Raw genomic sequence first — 25,705 nt, 5'->3', positions numbered from 1 at the left:
GTGTATGTATAAAATTAAGATAGTTTGTTGTATTTGAAACTTCAGCAACATAATTTTGTATGGCTGTCATTTAATTTTTCATAAATTTCATTATCTTTATTTCCATCGATGATATTTGTTAAAATTTAAAGAAGTTTGAATTGTATCACTACAGGGATGAACTTTTGTATCTGCATGTAGTTATGTAGACTATGTAATATCAGAGACCTATATACTATTACTAGTATATAGGTCTCTGGTAATATATATATATAAATTGAAACTTGACCATGCAGGCCAGTGAGAGTTGCATTTCATCAGTTTCCTGAAGTATATAAAATAAAACAGTCTTGAACACGTAAGCATTTTTTCAATTGGTTTACTTTTCAGGGTCACAGGGTTAAATTTGTAAAAAAAAAAACAAACAAAAAAAACAAAAAATGTTGAGAAGTTTAGATGTCCAGGAGTCAATTGTTACTCAAACAGGTTCTTTCTATGGCTGTCCCGTTTTACATTTTCCCAAATACTAGCTTTTTTAAGTGACCTGGACTTACCTTTAATGCTACAGGGATAGATTTTCTTGTAAACAACTTCTGCATAATAATGGGATTATCGGGTTACAGGTCTCGTTATATTTCATTTTGCTTGCAAAATGGTGTAGCATTAATATTTAATGGCTTTTTGTTGTATTTGATTTATTAAAATTAACTTTCTTGTTGAACAACAAAAATAAACATTAGCCTTTTTTGTTTTTCAGATTAACAAAATCATAATATGTCAAAGTTTCTATCTACAATAATAATCACAATGACAAATCTATTAATGGCATAACTCAAGGTCAAGTTGTAAATAGAATGAAATCCATTGTTGTCAACAAAACACCCAGACGTGTGTCAATGACATGGGAGGCTGGTTATACCCACCTACTGAGTAAAGTGTTACTGTTATTTCATTTTAGTGTTCATATTTGTTCTCGCACTGCATAATAATTTGATAATGCTGCATAATATTTGAATAGGGAGGTCATTAGAACAAGAAACAGATTTTTGTTTGTCACTCGCATTGCTAATCATGCATACTTCAAAGCAATGATCACAAAAGATTAAATAAATAACAAAGTCACAGAGGTTTTTGTTAGATTTATCTACAAATCAATATATTTTATAAACATTTGCATAATATCACACTTATACAGTAATAGAAAAATAAAGACAAAATACCTATCGCATACCTGTATCACAGAAAATACACACACTATAATATATAAAAATCTCATGAAAATATTGATAATTCTAATTTTGACAATGATTATATATGTAGACCTTCCTTGATGAAACATTAATATTTAAAAAAAAAAAAGAAGAAAAAGAAACGGAGACACGTTCTCACCGATTACATCATTTATAAATGGCAGGTTGACAGCCATGTGGACTTTTGTTTGATTAACCTTGAAAATGCTTGAAACAGTCTGCTTAGACCAGACTGTAATCGACAAGTCTTGAAAACTAGCTGCCCTATATATCTGGCAACTATCCATGCCTGGATACAAGTCAACCCATATCTTTTTATAGTCTTTTTTTTTTCTCTGTGATATATTTTTCCATTCTGTAATAAGCCCACCCTTCCTTTTAATCGAAGTTTGTGTTGGCCCCCTGGGCTTATCACAGGATAAATATGGCAATGTCTTCTTACATTAACAGAATTACTAGTTCATTACTAGTTCATTACTAGTTCTAATAAAGTTCTAGTAAAAACCTGGCAAGTGCTAGTTACCTGGCCAGTCTTAATACCTGTAGGGAACTGTAAGGGTACACTGTTACCTGGGTGGATCTCCATCACAAGGCAGACCCGTTACATCACTTGTGTATACCATTACTAGTACAAATGTTACCTGGACAGATATATATAGGTAAACCTCTGGATAGAGTTGGTTACCTTGTGGGACAGGTGTGGGACAGGTATACAGTACCTGTGATTGACAAGTGACTCATGTGTTCTACCACTGTAGCTATTGGGTCAAACTTAGCTAATTAACATGTCAGCTTTCCTCCCACCGCCACAGACATGTCACATCAAAGTCTGTCAACCTGCTCCTCCCACTATACATCCACTATCTGACAGCCTGATAACTCCAAGATATTAAAATATCTGACAGACATCAGTTCTATATGAACAAGTATCATTCTATTGAAGTTGACATTCATTTGTCATGGTCACTAATTTTTACATATTGATAATTGTTTTACATCATGAAACCATAAAAAGTGTATCCCAGGATTTAATTGGAACAGTTAAAATTGTTTTTTATACTAGAAAGGCTGAAAATGAAATATACGGTGTATAGAGTTTTGGCACTTTTATTGAATTATTTCAATTTCATTGATTGTAATATAATCGTTACATATATGCAATTATAAAGTGTCTAGGAAATCTTTAGTCAGTAACTTCTATTAATAGTCATGTGACAAGTTTGTTTTGATGAGGATTGCTATACACACATGGTGACAGTCTCTAAAGAAAGTTTTAACCAGTAAGTGACTGTGTACTCCTCGGGTCCTGATGAGAACTGGTACAAACACACGTACATTTGTCTATTACGACACAAAAGATTACAGCCAGCATTTGAACTTGAAGAATGCCTGTAAATCAGGATCATCTACATCTTTCTTGTTCACACCTGCGTACACTTTCTTCAGAAGGTCATTTTTAAATTTATCTTCCAGGATTTTGACATACCTCTCTAACACACCTGAAAATAACACAAAATGTCTTAGAACAGCTGCTGAATATCTGTATTGGATCACACAACTATGTCTGGAAAAGGACTTCTTCCCTTGTTATCACGATTTAAGTTCACTTAATCTTCACAACAGCTACATATATATAGGATTATTACATGTTTAAACTATGGTGATGACAATTTGAATTCGGATAAAAGTACTGAAATAAAAACTGCATTCTGTTTTTCTCACTCCCTACATTATACTTCAATTTAAAACAATATCAGTTAAATTTAAAGATTCAAAATGCACTACATTAGCAATATTCTTACCTAGACCCAAGACGCGCCCATAGGATATCATATAGGTCTGGAGACGTGGATCGTCATAACTCTCCGTCTTCATCAGGAGACGAACCAACTCTCCAAGAATAAAGGCATCATCAAATGATGGTTCCTCAGGCATCGGGAACTTGGCGTAAACGTCCACCGCTGCAGCTGGGTCGGTCTTTGTCAGCATTTCTGCCAGCTCTATATAGGCATCGTGTACCTATGGGAATACCAGTCTTCATTATAATGTATGTTGTATAATCTCGAAGAATTATGTTCATCACATAACTGGCCTGCTCTGTCACATCATATAAGAATGTCATAAATATTGTAAGATGTGTAAAATTGCTATTGTGATGTAATTAAATGACATCATAATGATGTACAAGTGTTTTGGTGATGGAAAACTTACCATTCAAGTCAAAATTATCAGGAAATCATTTTGAGTAATTTCGCATATCTTCTCTTAAATTTGAGTTATTTGATTAATAGAATCTTACATTTGTATCACTGTAATATGGGATTTGTTAAACTGGTTAAATAATATGTCACCTGCCTAAAGGTTTGTCACATATCAATTTACTTATCTTGTACAAAGAGCAGGTGATTTTAATCTTATTTGATTGAATTAAAAGCGATATTACAAGCACATGTGTAACTGTTGGTAGAGTGACCCCGATTTTGTTTTGGCGAACTACATGTATGGCTACCAGGGTAGTACCAGGCTGGTGCATGGTAAATGGCAACGTCTTGGTTTATGTCAGTGTTTGGATAAAGTGACTGCTTCTATCTCCGATAAAGAGTGTATAATCGAAGCAAAAATAAAAATTCTGGTTCTTCAAAAAACGATCTAGACTCGGAAAATTTGAATGAATTTTTTATAGGGATGAGTTTTGACAGTCGTCACATGAATGTACTAACTTGCAACATTCATCAATGTTTAAGTTAATTCCTTCTGAGATGGAACTACAAGTGAAAGCTGACAAAATATCACATTTAAAAGGTGTGAACCTTTATACTAACTAAGAACATACTTATAAATGAAATACTTAATTAAAATAATTGTTATTGAATTTTAAATATTTATATGTGTGGTACTGATCAAGTATAAAAAGGAAATTCTGCAACACAAACATAAATATGTTTTTAAAAATGATTTTGTTACCACCATTGATACCTGGAAATTTTCTATATTTTATTTGAAATAAAAAAGATACTAAAATATCTGATACCAACTTTTGATAATTTTCTGTATCTTATTTTATTAATATTTGTTTAGGTTAATTGTGGTACCCGGGTAATTTGGTCCTAGATTTTGGATCCTCGCTTGGACCTACATTTCACTCACAGAAATTTTGTGATGTCAAAACCTTTATACTAACTAAGAACATACTTATAAATGAAATACTTAATTAAAATAATTGTTATTGAATTTTAAGTATTTATATGTGTGGTACTGATCAAGTATAAAAAGGAAATTCTGCAACACAAACATAAATATGTTTTTAAAAATGATTTTGTTACCACCATTGATACCTGGAAATTTTCTATATTTTATTTGAAATAAAAAAGATACTAAAATATCTGATACCAACTTTTGATAATTTTCTGTATCTTATTTTATTAATATTTGTTTAGGTTAATCGTGGTACCCGGGTAATTTGGTCCTAGATTTTGGATCCTCGCTTGGACCTACATTTCACCCACAGAAATTTTGTGATGTCAGAATGTTCAATGACCAAGCATATACACATTTCAACTTAAATAATTCATGCTAATACATGAAAGACTGGTGCAGTTCATTAAATTAACTAAGTTATTACAGCATAATTGCAGCATGGTACAGTTTGTATCTAAAATGGCAAAGTTAATACAGCATGGTTGCAGCATGGTACAGATCCTATCTAAAATGCCAAAGTTATTGCAGCATGATACAATTCATATGATAAATTTACTAAGTCCACACAGCATGATTGCAGCATGATATAATTCGATATCCAAACTGGCAAAGTTATTGCAGCATGGTTGCAGCATGGTACAGTGCATATGATAAATTAACTAAGTCGACACAGCATGATTGCAGCATGATACAGTTCAGATATTCAATTACCTCAATTTTTAAAGCATGGTTGCAGTACATGCTGTACAGAAGCATGGTACCATGCTGCTATGCAGCACATGCTGCAATCATGCTGTGAAACTAGCAGCATGATTCCAGCATATGCTGCATTGCAGTCCATGCTGCAAATTGATAAGGGGTATAACGAAATTCCATATTATATCGACATTCGTGCAAGATCCTCTATAGAATACAATATTACTTGTTAAAAATTAAAACATGTTTGTGAGTAATAGAACTGGGAGACCTTCAGAAAATTTGCCATACCTCTGGGGACATGACGATGACATCATTGTAATTTTTCTGGGAGTCTGGGATGTTTCCAGCTGCCCTAAATGCTCTTGCTAAGCCCAGATGGGGGTAATAAGATGTCCTGTTGATCGGAGTTCCCTTAGGGGGCGCTGCAGGGGTGTCTGCTGGAGTGGCGGTGGAAGCCGGAGCCTTGGCAGCAGGTACTACCTCTGGAGTGGGTAACACATCACCAAAGTATTAGGTACTTTAACAGTTAATATTCAAAACATCAGCGTGACAGACATACACAGAATAATTGTTTAAGTTCTTTATGAAATTTTATAATACTTTAAAACCTGAAGTTGGTACATATGGCTGATTTATAATGTAAATTTAAGGAGAAAAAGTAATGTTGATTGAATCAATGAAATGTGACATTTTTCAAAACTAGGGTTAACCTTATATTGTTTATCTCGTTATATAATTGACTCGTAGAATTATGACAGTTTCTAATTAACAGAACTAAAGATATTGATTATTTTATTTGCTGCTGTTCACTCCAATTTCCAATCAAATACAACTGAACAAAATCCTGTTTTAACAGACACTTGCTTAGACAGACATACCTTCCTTTTTGGCGGGTGCCTTGGGGTCGCAGTGAGGGGTCTTTGCTGCTGGTTTGCCGGGAGCAGTTTTGGCAGGAGGAGGGGCAGCTTTACCTACTGGAGCCTGTAATAGTACAACAGGATACAGAATTATCAATCGTCTTTTACTTGTGTCAAACGTAACATTTGTGGTGATTTTTAGCTCACCTGGCCCAAAGGGCCGGTGAGCTTATGCCATGGTGCAGCGTCCGTCGTCCGTCAACTTTTTCTTTAAATTGCTACTAGTCATAAAGTATTGAATGGATTTTCACCAAATTTGGTCAGGAACATCCTTGAGGGAAGGGGAACAGAGTTTGTATACATTTTTACTCTGAACCCCCAGGGGCCTGAGGGGCGGGGCCAAATAGGGAAAATAGGGTTAATCCTTTAAATCGCTACTAGTCATAAAGTTATGAATGAATTTGAACCAAATTTGGTCAGGAACATCCTTGGCAGAAGGTGAACAGAGTTTGTATAAATTTTTACTCTGAACCCCCAGGGGCCTGAGGGGCGGGGCCAAATAGGGGAAATAGGGTTACTCCTTTAAATCGCTACTAGTCATAAAGTTATGAATGAATTTGAACCAAATTTGGTCAGGAACATCCTTGGCAGAAGGGGAACAGAGTTTGTATACATTTTTACTCTGAACCCCCAGGGACCTGAGGGGCGGGGCCAAATAGGGGAAATAGGGTTACTCCTTTAAATCGCTACTAGTCATAAAGTTATTAATGAATTTGAACCAAATTTGGTCAGGAACATCCTTGGCAGAAGGGGAACATAGTTTGTATAAATTTTTACTCTGAACCCCCAGGGGCCTGAGGGGCGGGGCCAAATAGGGGAAATAGGGTTACTCATTTAAATTGCTACTAGTCATAAAGTTATAAATGAATTTGAACCAAATTTGGTCAGGAACATCCTTGGTAGAAGGGGAAGATAGTTTGTATAAATTTTTACTCTGAACCCCCAGGGGCCTGAGGGGCGGGGCCAAATAGGGGAAATAGGGTTAATCCTTTAAATCGCTACTAGTCATAAAGTTATGAATGAATTTGAACGAAATTTGGTCAGGAACATTCTTGGCAGAAGGGGAACATAGTTTGTATAAATTTTTACTTTGAACCCCAGGGGCCTGAGGGGCGGGGCCAAATAGGGGAAATAGGGTTAATCCTTTAAATCGCTACTAGTCATAAAGTTATTAATGAATTTGAACCAAATTTGGTCAGGAACATCCTTGGGGGAAGAGGAACAGAGTGTTTAAATCTTTATTCTCAACCCCCAGGGGCCTGAGGGGCGGGGCCAAATAGGGGAAATAGGGTTACTCCTTTAAATCGCTACTAGTCCTAAAGTATTGAATAGCTTTTCACCAAATTTAGTCAGGAACATCCTTGAGGGGAGGGGGAACAGAGTTTATATGAATTTTTACTCTGTACCCCTAGGGGCCTAAGGGGCGGGGCCAAGTAGGGGAAATAGAGATTAGTCTTTTAATTGCTACTAGTCATAAAGTTTTAAATGGATTTTAACCAAATATAGTCAGGAATATTCATTGGAGAAGGGGAACCGAGTTGGTATAAATTTTTACTCTGAATCCCCAGGGGACTGAGGAGTGGCCATGGGGTCCGATAGGGAAAATAGGGGTTAATCCTTTAAATCGCTATTAATTATTAAGTTACGAATGGATTTTAACTAAATTTGGTCAGGAACATCCAGAGAGGAAGGGGGGAAAGAGTTTGTATAAATATTGATGAGGGGCCTGAGGGGCGGGGCCAAATAGGGGAAATAGAGATTCGTTTTTAAATTGCTATTTGCCATAAAGTTTTAAATGGATTTTAACCAAATTTGGTCAAGAGCATCCTTGGGAGAAGGGGAACCGAGTTTGGATAAATTTTTACTTTGTACCCTCAGGGGCCTGAGGGGCGGGGCCAAATAGGGAAATAGGAGTTTATCCTTTAAATCGCTATTATTCATAAAGTTATGAATGGATTTGAACCAAATTTGGTCTGGAATATCCTTAGGGGAAGGGGGAAAGAGAGTTTATATAAATATTGACTCTGACCCCCAAGGGGCCTGAAGGGAGGGGCCAAATAAGGGAAATAGAGATTTGAGTTTTAAATGGATTTGAACCCAATTTGATCAGAAACATCCGTGGTGATGGGGGAACAGATTTTGCATAAATGGTTACTGTGACCCTCAATCCCATAACTATGTATAGTATCGCTGGGCATTAAGGGATAAACACAATTCTTATGTAAAAATAGGCCAAAGGGTTTTCCCCACCCTAAGGGACTTAGTTTCTTTAAACACCATTATGTTGTAAAAATAATCCATATGGTCTTTCAGAGAGTACATTTTTGTATATGTATTAACAAATTGAACATGAACATTATTTTGACATTTGGTCAAATCCAACCAGGTGAGCGATACAGGCCCCATGGGCCTCTTGTTCATGATTCTAACATGTCTTTAAAATTATTTAATATTGTCATCTCTGAATGTACCAGTCTACACATACTTATATATTTTATTAAGTGGTAACAGAGACCTATATACTAATATACTTAATATAGGTCTCTGGTGGTAATGAAACATTAAAATCACATAATGAACCTACATGGGAGACATCCTGGGAGATATGCATGGCTGCCCACAGTGACGGCTGTCGTGTCAACTGGAAAGGGTTGCATTCATATCAAGGAACTTATTGATGATTAACTATAGGTATTGTAATTACATTTTAAATACATGGAGTTTGCTGGTACATGTGTATGAAGTATAATTTGAGGTATAAATATGGAATATATATACAATACCTTGGCTGCTGCACCTCCGCGTGCTGCTCCCCTTGCGGCCACACCTGGGGTAACAAATAAACAGTCTGTAGTACAGTATAGGTTCTTTATTAACTTTTCAATTAGGCAAGTTTGATCGGCATTACATCACATGTTGTATTTATCTTGCATTGATCTGATAGTGGCCAAGTGTACAACTTGGTGTTAATACAGTAAACCTTTGATCATTCAGTACTAAATAGATGTTGAACCTGTTAAAATTATGCAAAATTACATAAAACTGTAAGTCAAAAGCTTATTAATACTCCATCCTGATCTGTTCTAAGATACTATGAGCATTTTGCCTAGACTTTATGTAAATCAGAATATGAGGATTTCACAAAAGGGGCATAACTCACAAAAAATACAAGGATTGGAAAAGTAAATAAATATGCATAACTTGAGAGTGTGGTGATCTCATCAGTGAAGTTTCTGGATGTATGTTAACTCTGAGAGAGCTGTCCAGACATAATCTGTCAACAAACAGATGTAAAGCCTGAAGACAAAGTAATGATATATTGAATTACCTCCCCTAGCAGGAGGAGCGCCCCTGCCTCTGGCAGCAGGTGCCCCCCTTGCAGCCCCTCTGGCGGCTGCCCCACCTCGTGCAGCTGGTGCACCCTTCCCTGCTGGTTTTGCAGCTGCTCCAGCAGCTGCCTTTTTGGCCTCTTCTGCTTTTTTCTTCTCTTCTTCTTCCTTGATTTTCTTCTGCCACCATTCCTGGCCTGAACAATTATACAATAGAGAAATGGATCAATGATGGATTATATGTAAACAATATTGATACAATCATATATACTATGGTACCTTACTCAGTTTTATTTGTCTAACTGGTTTCATGTCAATCATCATTGAACCTTATACTGAGACGGGGTGATGACTCATTGCACCTGTACTTTGGGGATAATGAATGGCAGTGTTTGTCAAAGGGAAACTGTCATTGTACCTGTTAGTTTGTCTGAGGGTGACTGTCATTGTACCTGTTAGTTTGTCTGAGGGAGACTGTCATTGTACCTGTTAGTTTGTCTGAGTGAGACTGTCATTGTACCTGTTAGTTTGTCAAAGAGAAACTGTCATTGTACCTGTTAGTTTGTCTGAGGTTGACTGTCATTGTACCTGTTAGTTTGTCTGAGGGAGACTGTCATTGTACCTGTTAGTTTGTCTGAGGGAGACTGTCATTGTACCTGTTAGTTTGTCTGAGGGAGACTGTCATTGTACCTGTTAGTTTGTCTGAGGGATGACTGTCAATGTACCTGTGTAGTTGTTGGTCTGAGGGAGGACTGTCAATTGTACCTGTTAGTTTGTATGAGGGAGACTGTCATGGTTACCTGTTAGTTTGTGTCTGAAGGGAGACTGTCATTGTAACCTGTAGTTTGTCTGAGGGAGACTAGTCCATGGTACCTGTTAGTTTGTCTGAGGGAGACTGTCAATTGTACCTGTTAGTTTGTCTGAGGGATGACTGTCATTGTACCCTGTTAGTTTGGCTGAGGGAGACTGGTCATTGTACCTGTTAGTTGGGTCGTTGAGGGAGACTGTCAATTGTACCTGTTAGTTTGTATGAGGGAGACTGTCATTGTTACCTGTTAGTTTGTCAAAGGGAGAACTGGTATTGTACCTGTTAGTTTGTCTGAGGGTGACTGTCAATGTACCTGTTAGTTTGTCTGAGGGTGACTGTCATTGTACCTGTTAGTTTGTCTGAGGGAGACTGTCATTGTACCTGTTAGTTTGTCTGAGGGAGACTGTCATTGTACCTGTTAGTTTGTCTGAGGGTGACTGTCATTGTACCTGTTAGTTTGTCTGAGGGAGACTGTCATTGTACCTGTTAGTTTGTCTGAGGGTGACTGTCATTGTACCTGTTAGTTTGTCTGAGGGAGACTGTCATGGTACCTGTAGGTTTGTCTGAGGGAGACTGTCAATGTACTCGTTGGTTTGTCTGAGGGGAACTGTTACTGTACCTATTAGTTTGTCTGAAGGATTGCCCGCCATTGGTTTTCCCTCCAAATCAATGGAAACTTCATACGAGGAGATGCTGTGCTGAAGTAGGCTGTTTGCTTTGTCCCCAGATGGAGTGTTCTCGTACTCTGCAAATTGGGCGGCACCCAGAAGGTAGAGGGCGTGGCTACTGCACGGTTGTATCTGTACCAGTTGCTGACATGTCTGAAGACAAAACCATTAACATGTTTTACTATATAGCACACTCTTATCCTATCAAAACATGCTATGTACAGGCAACTTCTGTTTATAATATCTATTTATTATCTTTAATGAATTTGTGTTACATTAGAAACCAGAACAAGCGCCCTTTATAGACAGGTTTAGTAACCGATGACAGGTTTGACTGTACCACTGACTTTTTCCTGTAGTTGTAGAAGTTGGTCATTCATTGGGATTGAGGAACTAAATATGAGTGCTGACAGCTGTATGCATCGCTGAGCTATGATCTTCTCCTGTCCACTCTGGTTGTGAGACAGCATGTTCAGTAGATTAGAGTGAGCATCCAGTAGTACCCACTCGACCTGTTTAAAGGTGTCTCCCTTGCTTATGTTAGGCAGGATTTGAGATGCTAGTAGGGCTGCTCTGTTCCAACATAAAGACAAAACAAGTTCAATTAATGATTGCGAAGCTCACCGGCTGCAGCAATCACACTATGCATTCATTTTTTATGTATGTATAAGTATGTCATTTTGAAATTGTACGTCTCATAATATCGCTCCTACACCTCTAATGGATTTATAAACCAAACTAGAACTGTTGCCCGGATGGCTGACTAATACCCCCGCAATCTGCACGAGTCAATAGTGAATTGGAACTCTTAATTAGAGGCTAACTAAGATAACCCAGTAATATAGTGACCAGTTGCCATAGCAACCATAATTTTGAGGAAAAGAAAGTGAGATGCATATCTGCATATGGTCCTCTATATTTGTGTGAAGTTTCATTGAAATTGGCCCTTCGGTTTAGGAGGAGTTGTCTCGACAAACTTAAAGTTATGGTTCTTATCGGAAAACCTGTTTATAGTGACCAGTTTCCATAGCAACCATAATTTTGAGAAAAAGAATGTGGCATGCACATCTACACATGATCATTAATATGTGTGTGAAGTTTCATTGGAATTGGGCCATCAGTTTAGGAGGAGTTGTCCGGACAGAATGTGTCTACAGACGGACGGACGGATGGACGGAGGACGGACAACCTGATTCCAGTATACCCCCCCCCCCCTAACTTCGTTGCGGGGGTATAATAAGAAGGGTGTGGACTTACAAGCTTTCCAAAACTTACTCCGAAAATCTTTAAAGAGGGTTGTGCCAAAAAAACGAAGGCCACTAATTAAAATGCCAAAAAAAAAATCACAATTTTTTTCTGCATGATTTTGATATAACATCACTCCTGGCCTCTAATGAATACATAAACCAAATAAGAAGGATGTGAGCGCATACATTTGGACTTGCCCCAAAAACTTAAAGTGGATTTTGATACCAAAAAAGTTAAGTCCACAAAATGGTAAAATGCGAAAAATTCACAATTTTTTTCAGCATGATTTTGCCATAACATCACTAATAGACCTCTAATGAATGTATAAACCAAATAAGAAGGGCGTGAGGTGTATACTTTTGGACTTAGAAGCTTTCCAAAAACTGATCCCAAAAACTTCAAAGTTGGGGTGGGACGCCGACACCGGGGTGACCACATTAGCTCACGGTTACTTGTAACCAGTGAGCTAATACAATTCTTCTGACCAAGAACATTTCCACAGTTGTCATAATGTAACAGTGACTTTCCACAATCGTTACTCTCTACACAAAGATGTACTTACGTGTGGAACACATCCTGGGCAGCCATACAGTCCTTAATGTCTGGGTTCTGTGAGAGGAGAACACCCAGACAGATGATGCCTCGTAGGAGATGGACATTACTGGACCGTACAAGGTTTTCAGCATGAAGGATAGGATTTAATTCCCTGTAAATAGTTACAACTCAACAACTTAAAACAAATGTACCAGGGTTTCCAACTTGTAGAGATGCCCATGTAGGAGGTAATCTTGGCTGATTTTTTTCAATGGGGACAATTAAGGTGACAACAATTTATGATGTTTAAAAATAAATGACAATGTGTTAAAAAAATGAGAATTCACCATGTTTGCTGGGCAGACAACAAGTCTTTGGTGTTTTCCTGAAGCAAAGTCTCCATGATCTCCAACAGGTACCCAACAGTCTCCTTGGTCCGGGTTCCAGGACCTCCCGGCTGGAATGCCAAGGCTAGTCCAAGATAAAACCTGTGAGACAAAGGTTAAACAATAATGACTTTTAATCAGGAAAATACCTGTGTGGCAGTTACTTGGAAGTCCAACTAATGATAATGAGTTTATATACCTGTCCAGCTCGGAGTTCTAATACTGTGATAAACTCCTGTTGTTAGAGGATATAAGTTTATATACCTTGCCAGCTGATACTGAGAATTCCAGTTGATGGTGACCTCCAGTCGTGGGATAGCTTCAGTGTATTTTCCTTGTATGACAAGCATGCGACCCACATGGAAATTGTACACAGCTTTAGGCTCATCCAGGGCCAAGGTATCCATGTATTTAAGGTAGGCCTGGCCAAGTGTGGACTCCTCATCCTCTGCTTTCTGGGCAGCAGCACCTTCCTGAAGAATTAAAACAGAATGGCTATGATAGCTAGCTTCTACACCTTCTTTCATCATTGTCATCTCTTAACCCATACTATATTGTCATAATTTACAAATGATTCTTCATGCAAGTAATAGAAGGTTTGCATTTGCTTTTTGTCATAGCGTAAATAATAAAATGCATTTCCTCAAATGCTGATGCGTTCCTTAGGTAGCCCTGATACATCATTACCATGGTAACCCTGATACATCATTACCATGGTAACCCTGATACATCATTACCATGGTAACCCTGATACATCATTACCATGGTAACCCTGATACATCATTGTCATGGTAGCCCTCAAACTTCATTGCCATGGTAGCCCCCAAACATCATTGTTATGGTAGTCCTCATAAATCATCGCCATGGTAGCTCTTATACATCATTGCCATCAATGCCATCATTGCCATCGTACATCATTTCCTTGGTAACCCTCATACATCATTGCCTTGGTAGCCCTCGTACATCATTGCCATCGTAGCCCTCACACATAATTTCCTTCGTAACCCTCATACATCATTGCTATGGTAGCCCTAACACACCGTTGCCTTAGTAGCCCTTATACATCATTACCATGTTAACCTTCATATAGCATTGCCATGGTAACCTTCATAATCATTGCCATGGTACCTAATGCATCATTGCCATGGTAGCCCTCATACATCTTTGCCTTGACAGCCCTCATACATCATTGCCATGGTAGCCCTCATACATCATTGCTACGGTATGGTGGCTCGTTAGGGCAAAGTATCAAATCTCGCATTCTCACACTCTCGACCTTAGGTCGAAAACGCAAGAATGTGAAAACGCGATTGCGAGGGAGCGAAAACGCGAGAATGCGAAAGAGCGAAAAGACGAGAATGCAAAAACTTGACCTAAGGTCGAGAGTGCGAGATTAGGCCTTAATGGCCGTCCTTGCACTCTCGCTTCCTCGCATATATATATATATATCCAACGTAATGTATATCCCTATATATGTTCCCCCCAGAAAATAAGCGAACTTCCTTATGCGAGAGTGTGAGGGCGGCCGTTAAGGCCTAATCTCGTTTTCGCATTATCGCGTTTTTGACCTAAGGTCGAGAGTGCGAGAATGCGAGATTTAATACTTTGCCCTAACGAGACACCATACTATGGTAACCCTAGTAAATCATTGCCATGGTAGCCCTCATACATCATTGCCATGGTAGCCCTCATACATCATTGCCATGGTAACCCTCATACATCATTGCCTTGGTAAACCCTGATACATAACAATCTGATTAAAATCATATCTTGATCTGTGCTCCTGTTCTGTAAACTTCTCTCTGCTGCATCAATCATTTCTTGATCTGTTCTCCTGTTCTGTAAACTTCTCTCTGCTGCATCAATCATATCTTGATCTGTGCTCCTGTTCTGCAAATAACACTCCACTACGTCTTGACATAGTTGAGTGTTGTTAATTACAGAACAGGAGCGCAGATCAAGATAATAATTGAAATGGTAACCATGATGCATCATTGCCATGGTGGATAACGTTTCCTTATCTTACCGGTTTTGCCTGTTTGGACTTCCAGGCAAACAGTCCCATGATGCGGTCAGCCTTTGCACTCTGGCCATTCTGATTCAGCTGCTGGTACTCTGCGTCTATAGCCTTCAGTTGGAGAGCAAGAGGAGCTGCATCAGCATCTACACCATGGAGCTTGCAAATAGCTGCACATTCCTCTTCTTTTGAACTCTCTTTTGCATCCAAGTTCATAGATGGTAGAGAATCAGATTCCTACAAATATATAATACAAATGTGTAGGTGTCAAATTAAGTTTTCAATTCCTTTAAAGCAGCGAAATCATTGTTGGTTGATAATTTGGTTATCATTATTTTTTTCTGCTAGCCTTAATCAGGCAATATAATAGGAGGAGACTGATATAGGCATTGCCTGTTGTCTAATCCTGTAGTACTCTCCAATCTTGTACAATAAATTTAATGAAATGAAATCAGGCAAAGTTATCATCCATAACTGGTATCAGCCTCAGTTAAAATAATAAAGTAACTTACTTACGATTCTTACAACACCTCACTTACCTCTTTTTTAAGACCAAACAGATCCTCAGCATAGTACCGCTCCTCCAGAACCATGCCCAGCTGTAGGTGCAGACTGGCATCTTTAGGCTTGTTTGAGATAGCTACAGCATAAAACTGAGCAGCCCTGAGGAGACAATCGAGAGGACCCTCTCCCTCTGACCACTGTTTAGACTGACCTGTGTGAGACAAACACATACAAATCAGGACATAATTTCTTAACGTACAAGTTTTTTTATGTCAACATTTTTACACTGGTTTAACCAGAATTTTCATATTCAAAACAAACTGAAAAATTCACTTAAAACAGAATAGCATGTTGTCATAGACTATTACATGTTATATTGTAATAGACTATGACATGCTATATTGTAATAGACTATGACATGCTATATTGTAATAGAGTATCAGTATCATACATTATATTGTAATAGACTATGACATGCTATATTGCAATAGAGTATCAGCATCATAAGTTATATTGTGACAGACTATCACATGCTATATTGTGATAGTAAGAATATTACAATAAAGTTACATTCTCCTGTAAAAGAGTTTCCCAGTAGTAGTGGACATTTTTGTGTTGTGCAAGCTGTACAAATTCTTATTTACATTTTGAATTTTCTAAAGCAGTCTGCATGATGTTATTCAAAATCAAACATAATGACATGCAATCAAATTTAAATTACATCAAAATGTGTACCTTATCCGAAAATTAATAGTTGTTTATTACACACAAAAAAAAAATCACAAACCTGGTTTGGGTAGAATTTTAAAATAGGTTTTGATTTGATCTTTTGCCTGTCCAACTAATTTATCAACACTGGTCACTCCAAATATCTGGTGTAAATTCTTCTCCCATCCTCTCACCTAGTCATTACAGGAAGAAACAAAAGCAAGACTGTTATGATGATATAAAATATTTCTCTAAATTAAAAATACTGACAAAGGTGAGAAAATTAAACTCTTTCATGTACATGTACACCCAGACAAGGATATCCCATGCAGTATTCTGTACTAGACTTCCCTATATCACCTGATCGGTCTATTACCTGACATTTAGCACCAAACTTTACATGGAAACATGTTCATCATATCAAATGGAAATTAATTCAACTGCCATGGCATCAAATATTTCATTTTTACAATACATGTATTTAAAATCTAGGTATTAATGAATAGGTGATATCACTTAATGAAACGAATAGGTGATACCGTATAGCGGGAAATTTTAGCGGTCATAAAATTTGGCGATTTGGTCATGAAAACTGAAAGTTAAATTTTGGCGTGTTAAAATTTGGCGATTTCCTTAAATCTATGGTTTTAATTTGGCGTTGAGCATATATATTACCTACCGATATATATAGATAATTATGATATTTCCATACAACCTATCCATGTTTATTAAGTGTTTTGTGTATTATCGATCCTCTGCCTAGAAACCGGAAATTATTACCAAAAAAATTCAGACGAACACATACATGTAGATTTGTCAAATTAGTGTTTATATGAGTATGTGTACAAGCAACAGACAAAGAGAATTTAATCAACCGTAAGATATCGCCATGGTCATCTATTGTATGATGTGTATACGTACAGGTGAGTTGAACAATTAGTCTACAGGTAAAGTGTTAACATCAGTTCATTGAATGGTATGGGTAGATGGCTTTGTTTTCACAGAAATTAATTATGATGCGATATATATCATACTTGTGTTGCTATACATGTATCGTGAGTAGTTGTTCACTAGCTATTCGCATGTACCTATCGGCATTTTGGCCGACAATTGCCAGGCAACATCCAACGTTACTACCAGTCGTTACTCTCTTGAGTTATCAAAGGTAAATGGCGGCCGAACGGAAACTATTGGGTAAATTGAAATTTTCTCGTCTTTTTATTTGGCGGTGTTAAAATTTGACGGGTTAAATTTTGGCTATCTTTATACGGACCCGCCAAATCGCCAAATTAAAGCCCCGCTAAAATTTCCCGCTATACGGTATCACCAATTCGAATAGGTGATATCACTTATTTTAAAAATGAATGAGTGATATCACCTATTCGAATGGGTGATATCACCAAATGGGAATAAATAGTAAAACGGCGCCCCATAGTGATATCACTCATTCGAATAGGTGATATCACTTATAAAATTTCATAAATGATATCACCTATTCGTATAGGTGATATCACTCATTCGAATAGGTGATATCACTTAAGAATTTTATAAGTGATATCACCTATTCGAATGGGTGATATCACCTATTCGAATAAGTGATATCACCTATTCGTTTCATTAAGTGATATCACCTATTCGAATGAGTGATATCACCTATTCGAATGAGTGATATCACCTATTCGAATAAGTGATATCACCTATTCGTTTCATTAAGTGATATCACCTATTCGAATTGGTGATATCACCTATTCGAATAGGTGATATCACTTATTTGAAAAATGAATTGGTGATATCACCTATTCGAATAGGTGATATCACCAAATGGGAATAAATAGTAAAACAGCGCCCCATAAAACTGAAGAAGAACAGGTTTCCTCAATTACAGACAAAGATTCAGTTACATACCAATTTTGGCTTACACCTTATTTAAAACCGTCTTACAGAATTGTTGCCCTCGACCAATATTATAACCCAACCCCGCACAGCTCTAGATAATGGCTGTCCTTAATGGTCCTAGTAATACACATACTTTATATCGTTCCTTGTCATACCAACCTTTACAATGTGTGTTAATGAAGCTGAAGAATCCTTAAATTTGTCTTTCATATCCTGGAATGAAAAAATTATTTAAAATAATAATGTGAACATTTTTAATATAATGTAGAACATGAATATATGTTAACATTTTTGCTTCATGGTTTCCAGTTAATTAGTCTGTTTCATGGTACAAATGTTCATGGTTACCAATCAGAAAATTATATTCTAGTTCTTCACATCAATTTATCTTTGTGGTTTCTTATCAATAACCAAACAATATTGAATGTTTATGCACAACAAACTTTACACGCCATACGGTATCAAGGATTGCTTAATTGTTTCATTGTCCTCATATAAAATACTGTAGTCTTCTGATTCTGTATGTTTTTACCTGTATATTGACAGGTGCTTCCCATTGTATGCATAAACAAGTGTATCATTGTATAAATATGGTGTCTAATTGTATGTACAAACAAGTGTCTCATTGTAAGTACAAACAAGTGTCTAACTGTATGAATAAACACAGGTGTTTCGTTTAATTAACACTGGTGTCTCAATGTATGTATTGACAGGTGTCTCATTGCATGTATAAACACAGGTGTCTCATTGTATATATAAACACAGGTGTCTCATTGTATGTATAAACACTGGTGTCTCATTGTATGTATAAACACATGTGTCCATTGTATGTATAAACACAGGTGTCTCATTGTATGTATTAACACAGGTGTTCCATTGTATGTATAAACAGAGGTGTCTAAGTGTATGTATAAACACAGGTGTCTCATAGTATATATAAACACAGGTGTCTCATTGTATATATAAACACAGGTGTCTCATTGTATATATAAACACAGGTGTCTCATTGTATGTAAAAACACAGGTGTCTAATTGGATGTAAAACACAGGTGTTTCATTATATATATAACCACATGTGTCTCATTATATGTATAAACACAGGTGTCTCATTATATGTATAAACACAGGTGTCTCATTATATATATAAACACAGGTGTCTCATTATCTGTATAAACACAGGTGTCTCATTGTATGTATAAACACAGGTGTCTCATTGTATGTAAAACACAGGTGTCTCATTATATATATAAACACAGGTGTCTCATTATCTGTATAAACACAGGTGTCTCATTATATGTATAAACACAGGTGTCTCATTGTATGTAAAACACTGGTGTCTCATTATATATATAGCCACATGTGTCTCATTATATGTATAAACACAGGTGTCTCATTGTATGTATAAACACAGGTGTCTCATTGGATGTAAAACACAGGTGTCCCATTGTATGCATAAACACATGTGTCTCATTGTATGTAAAACACATGTGTACCATTGTATTATAAACACAGGTGTCTCATTGGATGTAAAACACATGTGTCCCATTGTATGCATAAACACATGTGTCTCATTGTATGTATAAACACAGATGTCTCATTATATGTTTAAACACAGGTGTCTCATTGTATGTACAAACACAGGTGTCTCATTGTAAGTATAAACACAGGTGTCTCATTATATGTATAAACATAGGTGTCTAATTGGATGTAAAACACAGGTGTCTCATTGTATGCATAAACACAGGTGTCTCATTGTATGTATAAACACAGGTGTCTCATTATATGTATAAACATAGGTGTCTCATTGTATGTATAGACACATGTGTCTTATTGTATGTATAAACACATGTGTCTCATTATATGTAAAACACAGGTGTCTCATTGTATGTTTAAACACAGGTGTCTCATGATATGTATAAACACATGTGTCTCATTGTATGTATAAACACATGTCTCATTGCATGTTTAAACACAGGTGTCTCCTTGTATGTATAAACACAGGTGTCTCATTGTATATATTAACACAGGTGTCTCATTGTATGTATAAACACAGGTGTCTAATTGTAAGTATAAACACAGGTGTCTCATTGTATGTACAAACACAGGTGTCTCATTGTATGTATAAACACAGGTGTCTCATTATATGTATAAACATAGGTGTCTAATTGGATGTAAAACACATGTGTATCATTGTATGTATAAACACAGGTGTCTCATTGGATGTAAAACACAGGTGTCTAATTGTATGTATAAACACAGGTGTCTCATTGTATGTATAAACACAGGTGTCTCCTTGTATGTATAAACACAGGTGTCTCATTGTATATATTAACACAGGTGTCTCATTGTATGTATAAACACAGGTGTCTAATTGTATGTATAAACACAGGTGTCTCATTGTATGTATAAACACAGGTGTCTCATTGTATGTATAAACACAGGTGTCTCATTGTATGTATAAACACAGGTGTCTAATTGTATGCACACAGGTGTGTTATATTTACCTCAACTTTAGGTGCCACATTGCATTTTTCAATCGTGGCAGCTAATTCTCCAAACTTCACAGCATCTGAGGTACCTACACAAAAGGAAAACATATTTTATCATCAGTATATGGATTTAATCAAGCAAGACCGCAAATAAACAAATGTTCATACCATCACATTTGATATATTTATCTTCATATAAAAAGGTGAAACATCTTTAGAGTGACAAAGCTGGACATTAATTGGAATAAGAGCAGGTAGTTTGATAATTTACCCCCATATGTCAGTGGGATGCTTGCTGATGCTGCAGCCATTTGTTTCTCTATGGCTATATCAACTATTCTCCATTCACCCATCAGGGACATTCCACTGATAGGATCCACCTTGGAAGTGCGAGTCATAGCGTCAATGTTTGGGGCCGAGTAGGTGTGTTTGGGCTCACTTCCCCGGATGGAGATAGGTCGGTAGAGAGGTGAGAGTGATATTGGACATTCATACTTCTGTGCCATTTCAGGGTCTGTAAACTTGGCATATCTTGGCATAGGTTTCCTCAGTATGTCAACACTGTAAGTCTGGTGGTGGAAATGAACACTAATATAATTATAATAATTTTGTATTATATTTCATTTAGAGGTGACATCTGGAAATTAAAAAATAATTGTTTGCTGAAAGTCTCATTGAACTTTTCAGAATAATAGCATACAAGGAACTAGCCCATCTACTGTTATGAAAAAAAATGAAGAAAAATTCGCACACAACATTCATGAACCTAACCCAGAAATATTCCTGAAAAAAAGAAAATCTTATAATAACAATTACTTTTGAAGTAATAACTGCCATTTTACCTGTTTGTTTGAGCCATCAGCAGATGTGACCTCTAGCTGGATGTTGGTCTCCCCCACATTTAGGGGGTAGGCTGTTCCTGGCTTCTCTCCACATACCAGAATGACATTTTTGGGATCTGGAGCAACTGGTTTAGCAATGACACTGGCCACATTGCATGGTAATATACCTATTGAAAAGATGATTGTGAAATAAGATCATGCTTGACATACTTCCTGATAAAACAAATACATATAAATTGTCAAAACATGACAGCAAAACCCAATTGCATGTTAGAATATCTATGTAATCAGGTAAAATATACTGTCAAAAACTAAAATCAAAATCTAATTACAATAGAATTAGAATATGTAATCTGGGATTAATCTGGTAAAATATCTTTAAATAAGTGAATTAGAATTCAACAGTAATATCTTAGAATACTAAAACTGTAAACCATACTTAGTCATGGTAGGGTTAACAGAAATGAATATAAATGTATATAAGTTTTGCCATTATCAACAGAGATTTAACATGTAAATTTAAGCTTTAAGTAAGTGTAACTTACAAGAATAAGTAGTAACTGCAGAATCAAAGTCAGGCATGAGACACCCCTGAGAAAACTTGAGGTCACTGAGTACGGCATCTTTTGCTGAGAGTCGTTTGACATGGAGGAAATAGTTTTTCACTGTGCCATCTTCTGATGTGACTTCTATCTTGATGTCAGTTACAGCTCCCTCAGGAAGCCCAACTTCCTTCTCTCCTCCACTTCCCTACAAAGTAAGGTCAGTATATAAAGTTGGCACTCACATTATCATGTTGGGAAATTTTAAATTGTGGAAAGTAAGAGAATGTACAGATAAAACTGAACATGAATTTTGATACTGGATAAATAATCATCTCATTCATGGATAATATAAAGTACCTATAGTTATATAATTTTCCTTTCTCCTTTACTCCTTATGCAGACAGTCACTTGGATTTGCCACAACCCCGGGTCATTTTATGGAATGTTAACCTAGAACCCTAAAAGATCTTAAATTATCTGTTACTCTATACACATAATAATTATATTCACTGAGATAGGTCCAAATGCATAGACAAAGTTTTTTTTTAAATTCTCACACGTCTGGGTTGAAATATCCTGTCCATGCTTGGGCTCAAACTAACAACCTCTCACTCCCCAAGCAGACATCCTACCACCAGGCTAAAGGGAAACTACAGCTAGCCTGAAAAGGTAGGTTGACCTTATACTTTCCAATTTTACACTATTCCTTTTTCCACTGTCTATGCTGATTGAGACAGCTATACCTTGAATCTCTTGATAATTCCTTCAACCTTTTGGTAATTCCCTCAATATACAACCAAGGATTTTTGGCTCCAAGGAAAACTTTCAATCTCACATAGGGTGGTCAACGACAAACAAAAATGTAATAGGAAGGAGTAAGCCTAATAAAAAACATCCTACCCATGCTGAGACTAAAACTAAAGAGAACATCTTACCACTTGTCTAAAGGTAAATTCCCACTTGCCTGAGCTAGTAGGATGACCTTATAACATACTCTCTGTTTTGAAACTATAGTCATTAGTATTATAATGGACTTTCTTTGACAACATCCAAAACCTTATTAAGCAATTAAACACATTTTTTAGATCTTTATATTTCCAAACGTTAGTCCGCTCTAAGTCTATGCAAAATATCTTAACCATAGAACTGCCAAATATCTGATGTTGATGCCAGAGGAAAGTTTTGCCAAGAATTTAGCGCAGTTTGAATAAGCCCAAATTTCCTCTGGCCCTAACACCACACAGACATTCTGATAGATATAGATGTCTGATGTTTGCACAAAACACTACGATTGGTCTACTGGTTATTTGTTTTATTATATAGGCTATTCAGTCTGATTGCTTAACTACAGGCAGATTTGCACCAATCCTTATAAACAATGTTAAGCCAGTTTGCATTAAAATCAAGTATTTTAATTTGTTATTGCTTAACTAAGAGCACAAATCTTCTTTCAGCATATTCATGAGAAGCAAACTCTTTTCTGGCAACATGTACAAACAGTTGTAGTCATGGTAATTAACATTAAAAATGCTTCCAAAATCCTTCGTCATGGAAATAGCAGGTGTATAGAGTTACTGCGGTCCTAATTTTACAATGCTAAAAAACCTTGCCATACTTTCTTAATCTAAACTAGTCTCAGTTGTAGGTGATGTTTTAATTGGGGGTGTGTAAAATTCATGCTTCTTCAGAAACACAAACTTCTTTAAAATTTTCAGTTTATTTCTCAATGCGTGAACCAGAAGTAAATTGAAATCTAAATCAGCACTCTGCAATTCCTTCTTTTACGTGATTTTGAGAGATAAATCAAAGTATATCATGTCAGGACAGAGACATATATACAGAGAGATCGGTAACTCTATATTTGCCCTTGTGTCAACATAGTGGCCCCTGACCTTCCCACAATCCTTTTCGGTCGCTTGGTTCAGTCTTCACTTGACGCCATATTAGAGAAATCGTGAAAACCACACACATAATTATCGATAATTTCTATTTGAAATCATCACCAAGATCCAATTATGTGCTTTAATTTTATTAATATCAAAGTGCAGAAGTGTCATCAATATGAAATATATCACAATTTGCTGTCCAAGTGTTTGTATTTTGAGTATGAAAGTCAAGCACACCGCAGGAAAGATCGGCGGGAATCTCCAATTTTCGAAAAAGTCAATATGGGGTTTTCGAGAATACGGATAAATGACAACAATGTGCATGATAAACAAGACCATATTCCATAAGTATGATAGTTTTTGGTTAATGTGGTAACTTTTGTAGTGGCCTAGATAAAACGATGTGCTTTTTGTGTGCGTTTAAAATTGACGATGTTTTGGTCTGACGTAATGGCTACTTAATTACAAAACTTGGACATGTCAATAGGACCCAGTGGATTTCCGAAAATACGGATAAATGACAACAATGTGCATGATCAATAAGACTATATCCCATAAGTATGATAGTTTTTGGTTAATGTGGTAACTTTTGTAGTGGCCTAAATAAAACGAGGTGCTTTTTGTGTGCGTTTAAAATTGACGATGTTTTGGTCTGACGTAATGGCTGCTTAATTACAAAACTTGGACATGTCGAATAGGACCCAATGGATTTTCGAAAATACGCATAAATGACAACAATGTGCACGGACTATAAGACTATATATCCCATAAGTATGATAGTTTTTGGTTAATGTGGTAACTTTTGTAGCGGCCTAAATAAAACGATGTGCTTTTTGTGTGTATCTAAAATTGATGTTGTTTTGGTCTGACATAATGGCGGATTAACCAGAACATGTCGAATAAGTTCCAGTACAGATACACACATGCGCAAAACCCGATTTACCTGTGCTCGCGTGTGTTTGATAGGGGACAAGGCGCTCTCGATAAGGGATATGCTTGAGTGGTCACGAATAAAGGGAGCCACCACTTATACGGGGAAATAGCGATGTTACTTATCTCTGTATATATATGTCTCTGGTCAGGATAAATAACTGAAATTTAATTACAAATAAGTACGTTTGATAAACTATTCAATCATGGAGTTCCTTTGCTGGTCCTTACTGTTCCTATGACAAACGTTACGCCGAGCCACAGACGGAGCCATTATAAATTCCAAAAAAGTTTGTTCTTCCTCTGAACTGTATATCGAATAAGATAAATAATAGTTTAAACATTAAAACAATGTTATTTAAAAAATAATAATAATAACTACACTATATACGTGTACTGTAGACGCTGCGCTCGTTTCATGCAATGCTGCCTGATTTCATATCAAACATCAATTAGAGATGCATGTGATTGGAGGAATGTTTCGTTGCGGGAAAGTGAAAAGAATACAATACAAAGTCAAGATCGTATCTGCACTGTTTTGCTCACAGAAACGATAGAAACATAATCGTACCGATATAGAATAGGATGCACCAGTGTCACTTGTCAGTGGATCAATTCGTATTTTCTCCACATTGCTTGCAACGGTCACCGCGTAATCTGTAGTATCCTTGTTAAATGCTGGAGTTAATTTTCCAGGTTTGACAGCTAACTTTTCAAGATTGCAGTCGTCCATCTTGAAACTTGGGAAGCTTCAGTGCGGACCTTAAGTAAGAATACTCATTTCCAAAAATATGTCGTTAAAAAATCAGAATATTTGAAAAAATAACTTTGAATAAAATCTGATTTTTTTCATCATAAAATTACTACGTATT

At 36.6% G+C, this 25,705-nt stretch overlaps 1 protein-coding gene across 1 annotated transcript; it reads right to left on the bottom strand.

Annotated features, from left to right (window-relative positions):
- Positions 1 to 1,107: 1,107 nt before the first annotated feature.
- LOC117323628 lies at positions 1,108 to 25,571 on the bottom strand. Its single transcript, XM_033878951.1, has 20 exons — positions 25,405 to 25,571; positions 22,018 to 22,222; positions 21,473 to 21,639; positions 20,902 to 21,199; positions 20,646 to 20,719; positions 18,301 to 18,354; positions 16,325 to 16,439; positions 15,573 to 15,748; positions 15,043 to 15,270; positions 13,281 to 13,489; positions 12,978 to 13,118; positions 12,659 to 12,802; positions 11,196 to 11,421; positions 10,800 to 11,001; positions 9,372 to 9,569; positions 8,827 to 8,870; positions 6,005 to 6,107; positions 5,415 to 5,608; positions 3,032 to 3,248; positions 1,108 to 2,728 (listed from the first exon to the last, which is right to left on the bottom strand). Exons 1-20 carry the CDS (start codon positions 25,564 to 25,566, stop codon positions 2,589 to 2,591), a joined length of 3,297 nt encoding a protein of 1,098 aa, XP_033734842.1. The 5' UTR covers positions 25,567 to 25,571; the 3' UTR covers positions 1,108 to 2,588.
- Positions 25,572 to 25,705: the final 134 nt, after the last annotated feature.

This window comes from Pecten maximus, chromosome 3, assembly GCF_902652985.1.
Source record: "Pecten maximus chromosome 3, xPecMax1.1, whole genome shotgun sequence".
Lineage (NCBI taxonomy): Eukaryota > Metazoa > Mollusca > Bivalvia > Pectinida > Pectinidae > Pecten > Pecten maximus.
This window is presented reverse-complemented; position numbering and strand designations above follow the sequence as displayed.

What these genes read in the sequence shown, in the direction of transcription:
- LOC117323628 (XM_033878951.1), bottom strand. Translation starts at nt 25,566, where the DNA reads ATGGACGACTGCAATCTTGAAAAGTTAGCTGTCAAACCTGGAAAATTA. An exon ending in AGTCCAAACAGGCAAAACCG is followed by an intron (nt 13,490 to 15,042) that starts GTAAGATAAGGA and finishes TTAATTCTTCAG; the next exon opens with GAAGGTGCTGCTGCCCAGAA. An exon ending in TGGGCGCGTCTTGGGTCTAG is followed by an intron (nt 2,729 to 3,031) that starts GTAAGAATATTG and finishes TGTTATTTTCAG; the next exon opens with GTGTGTTAGAGAGGTATGTC.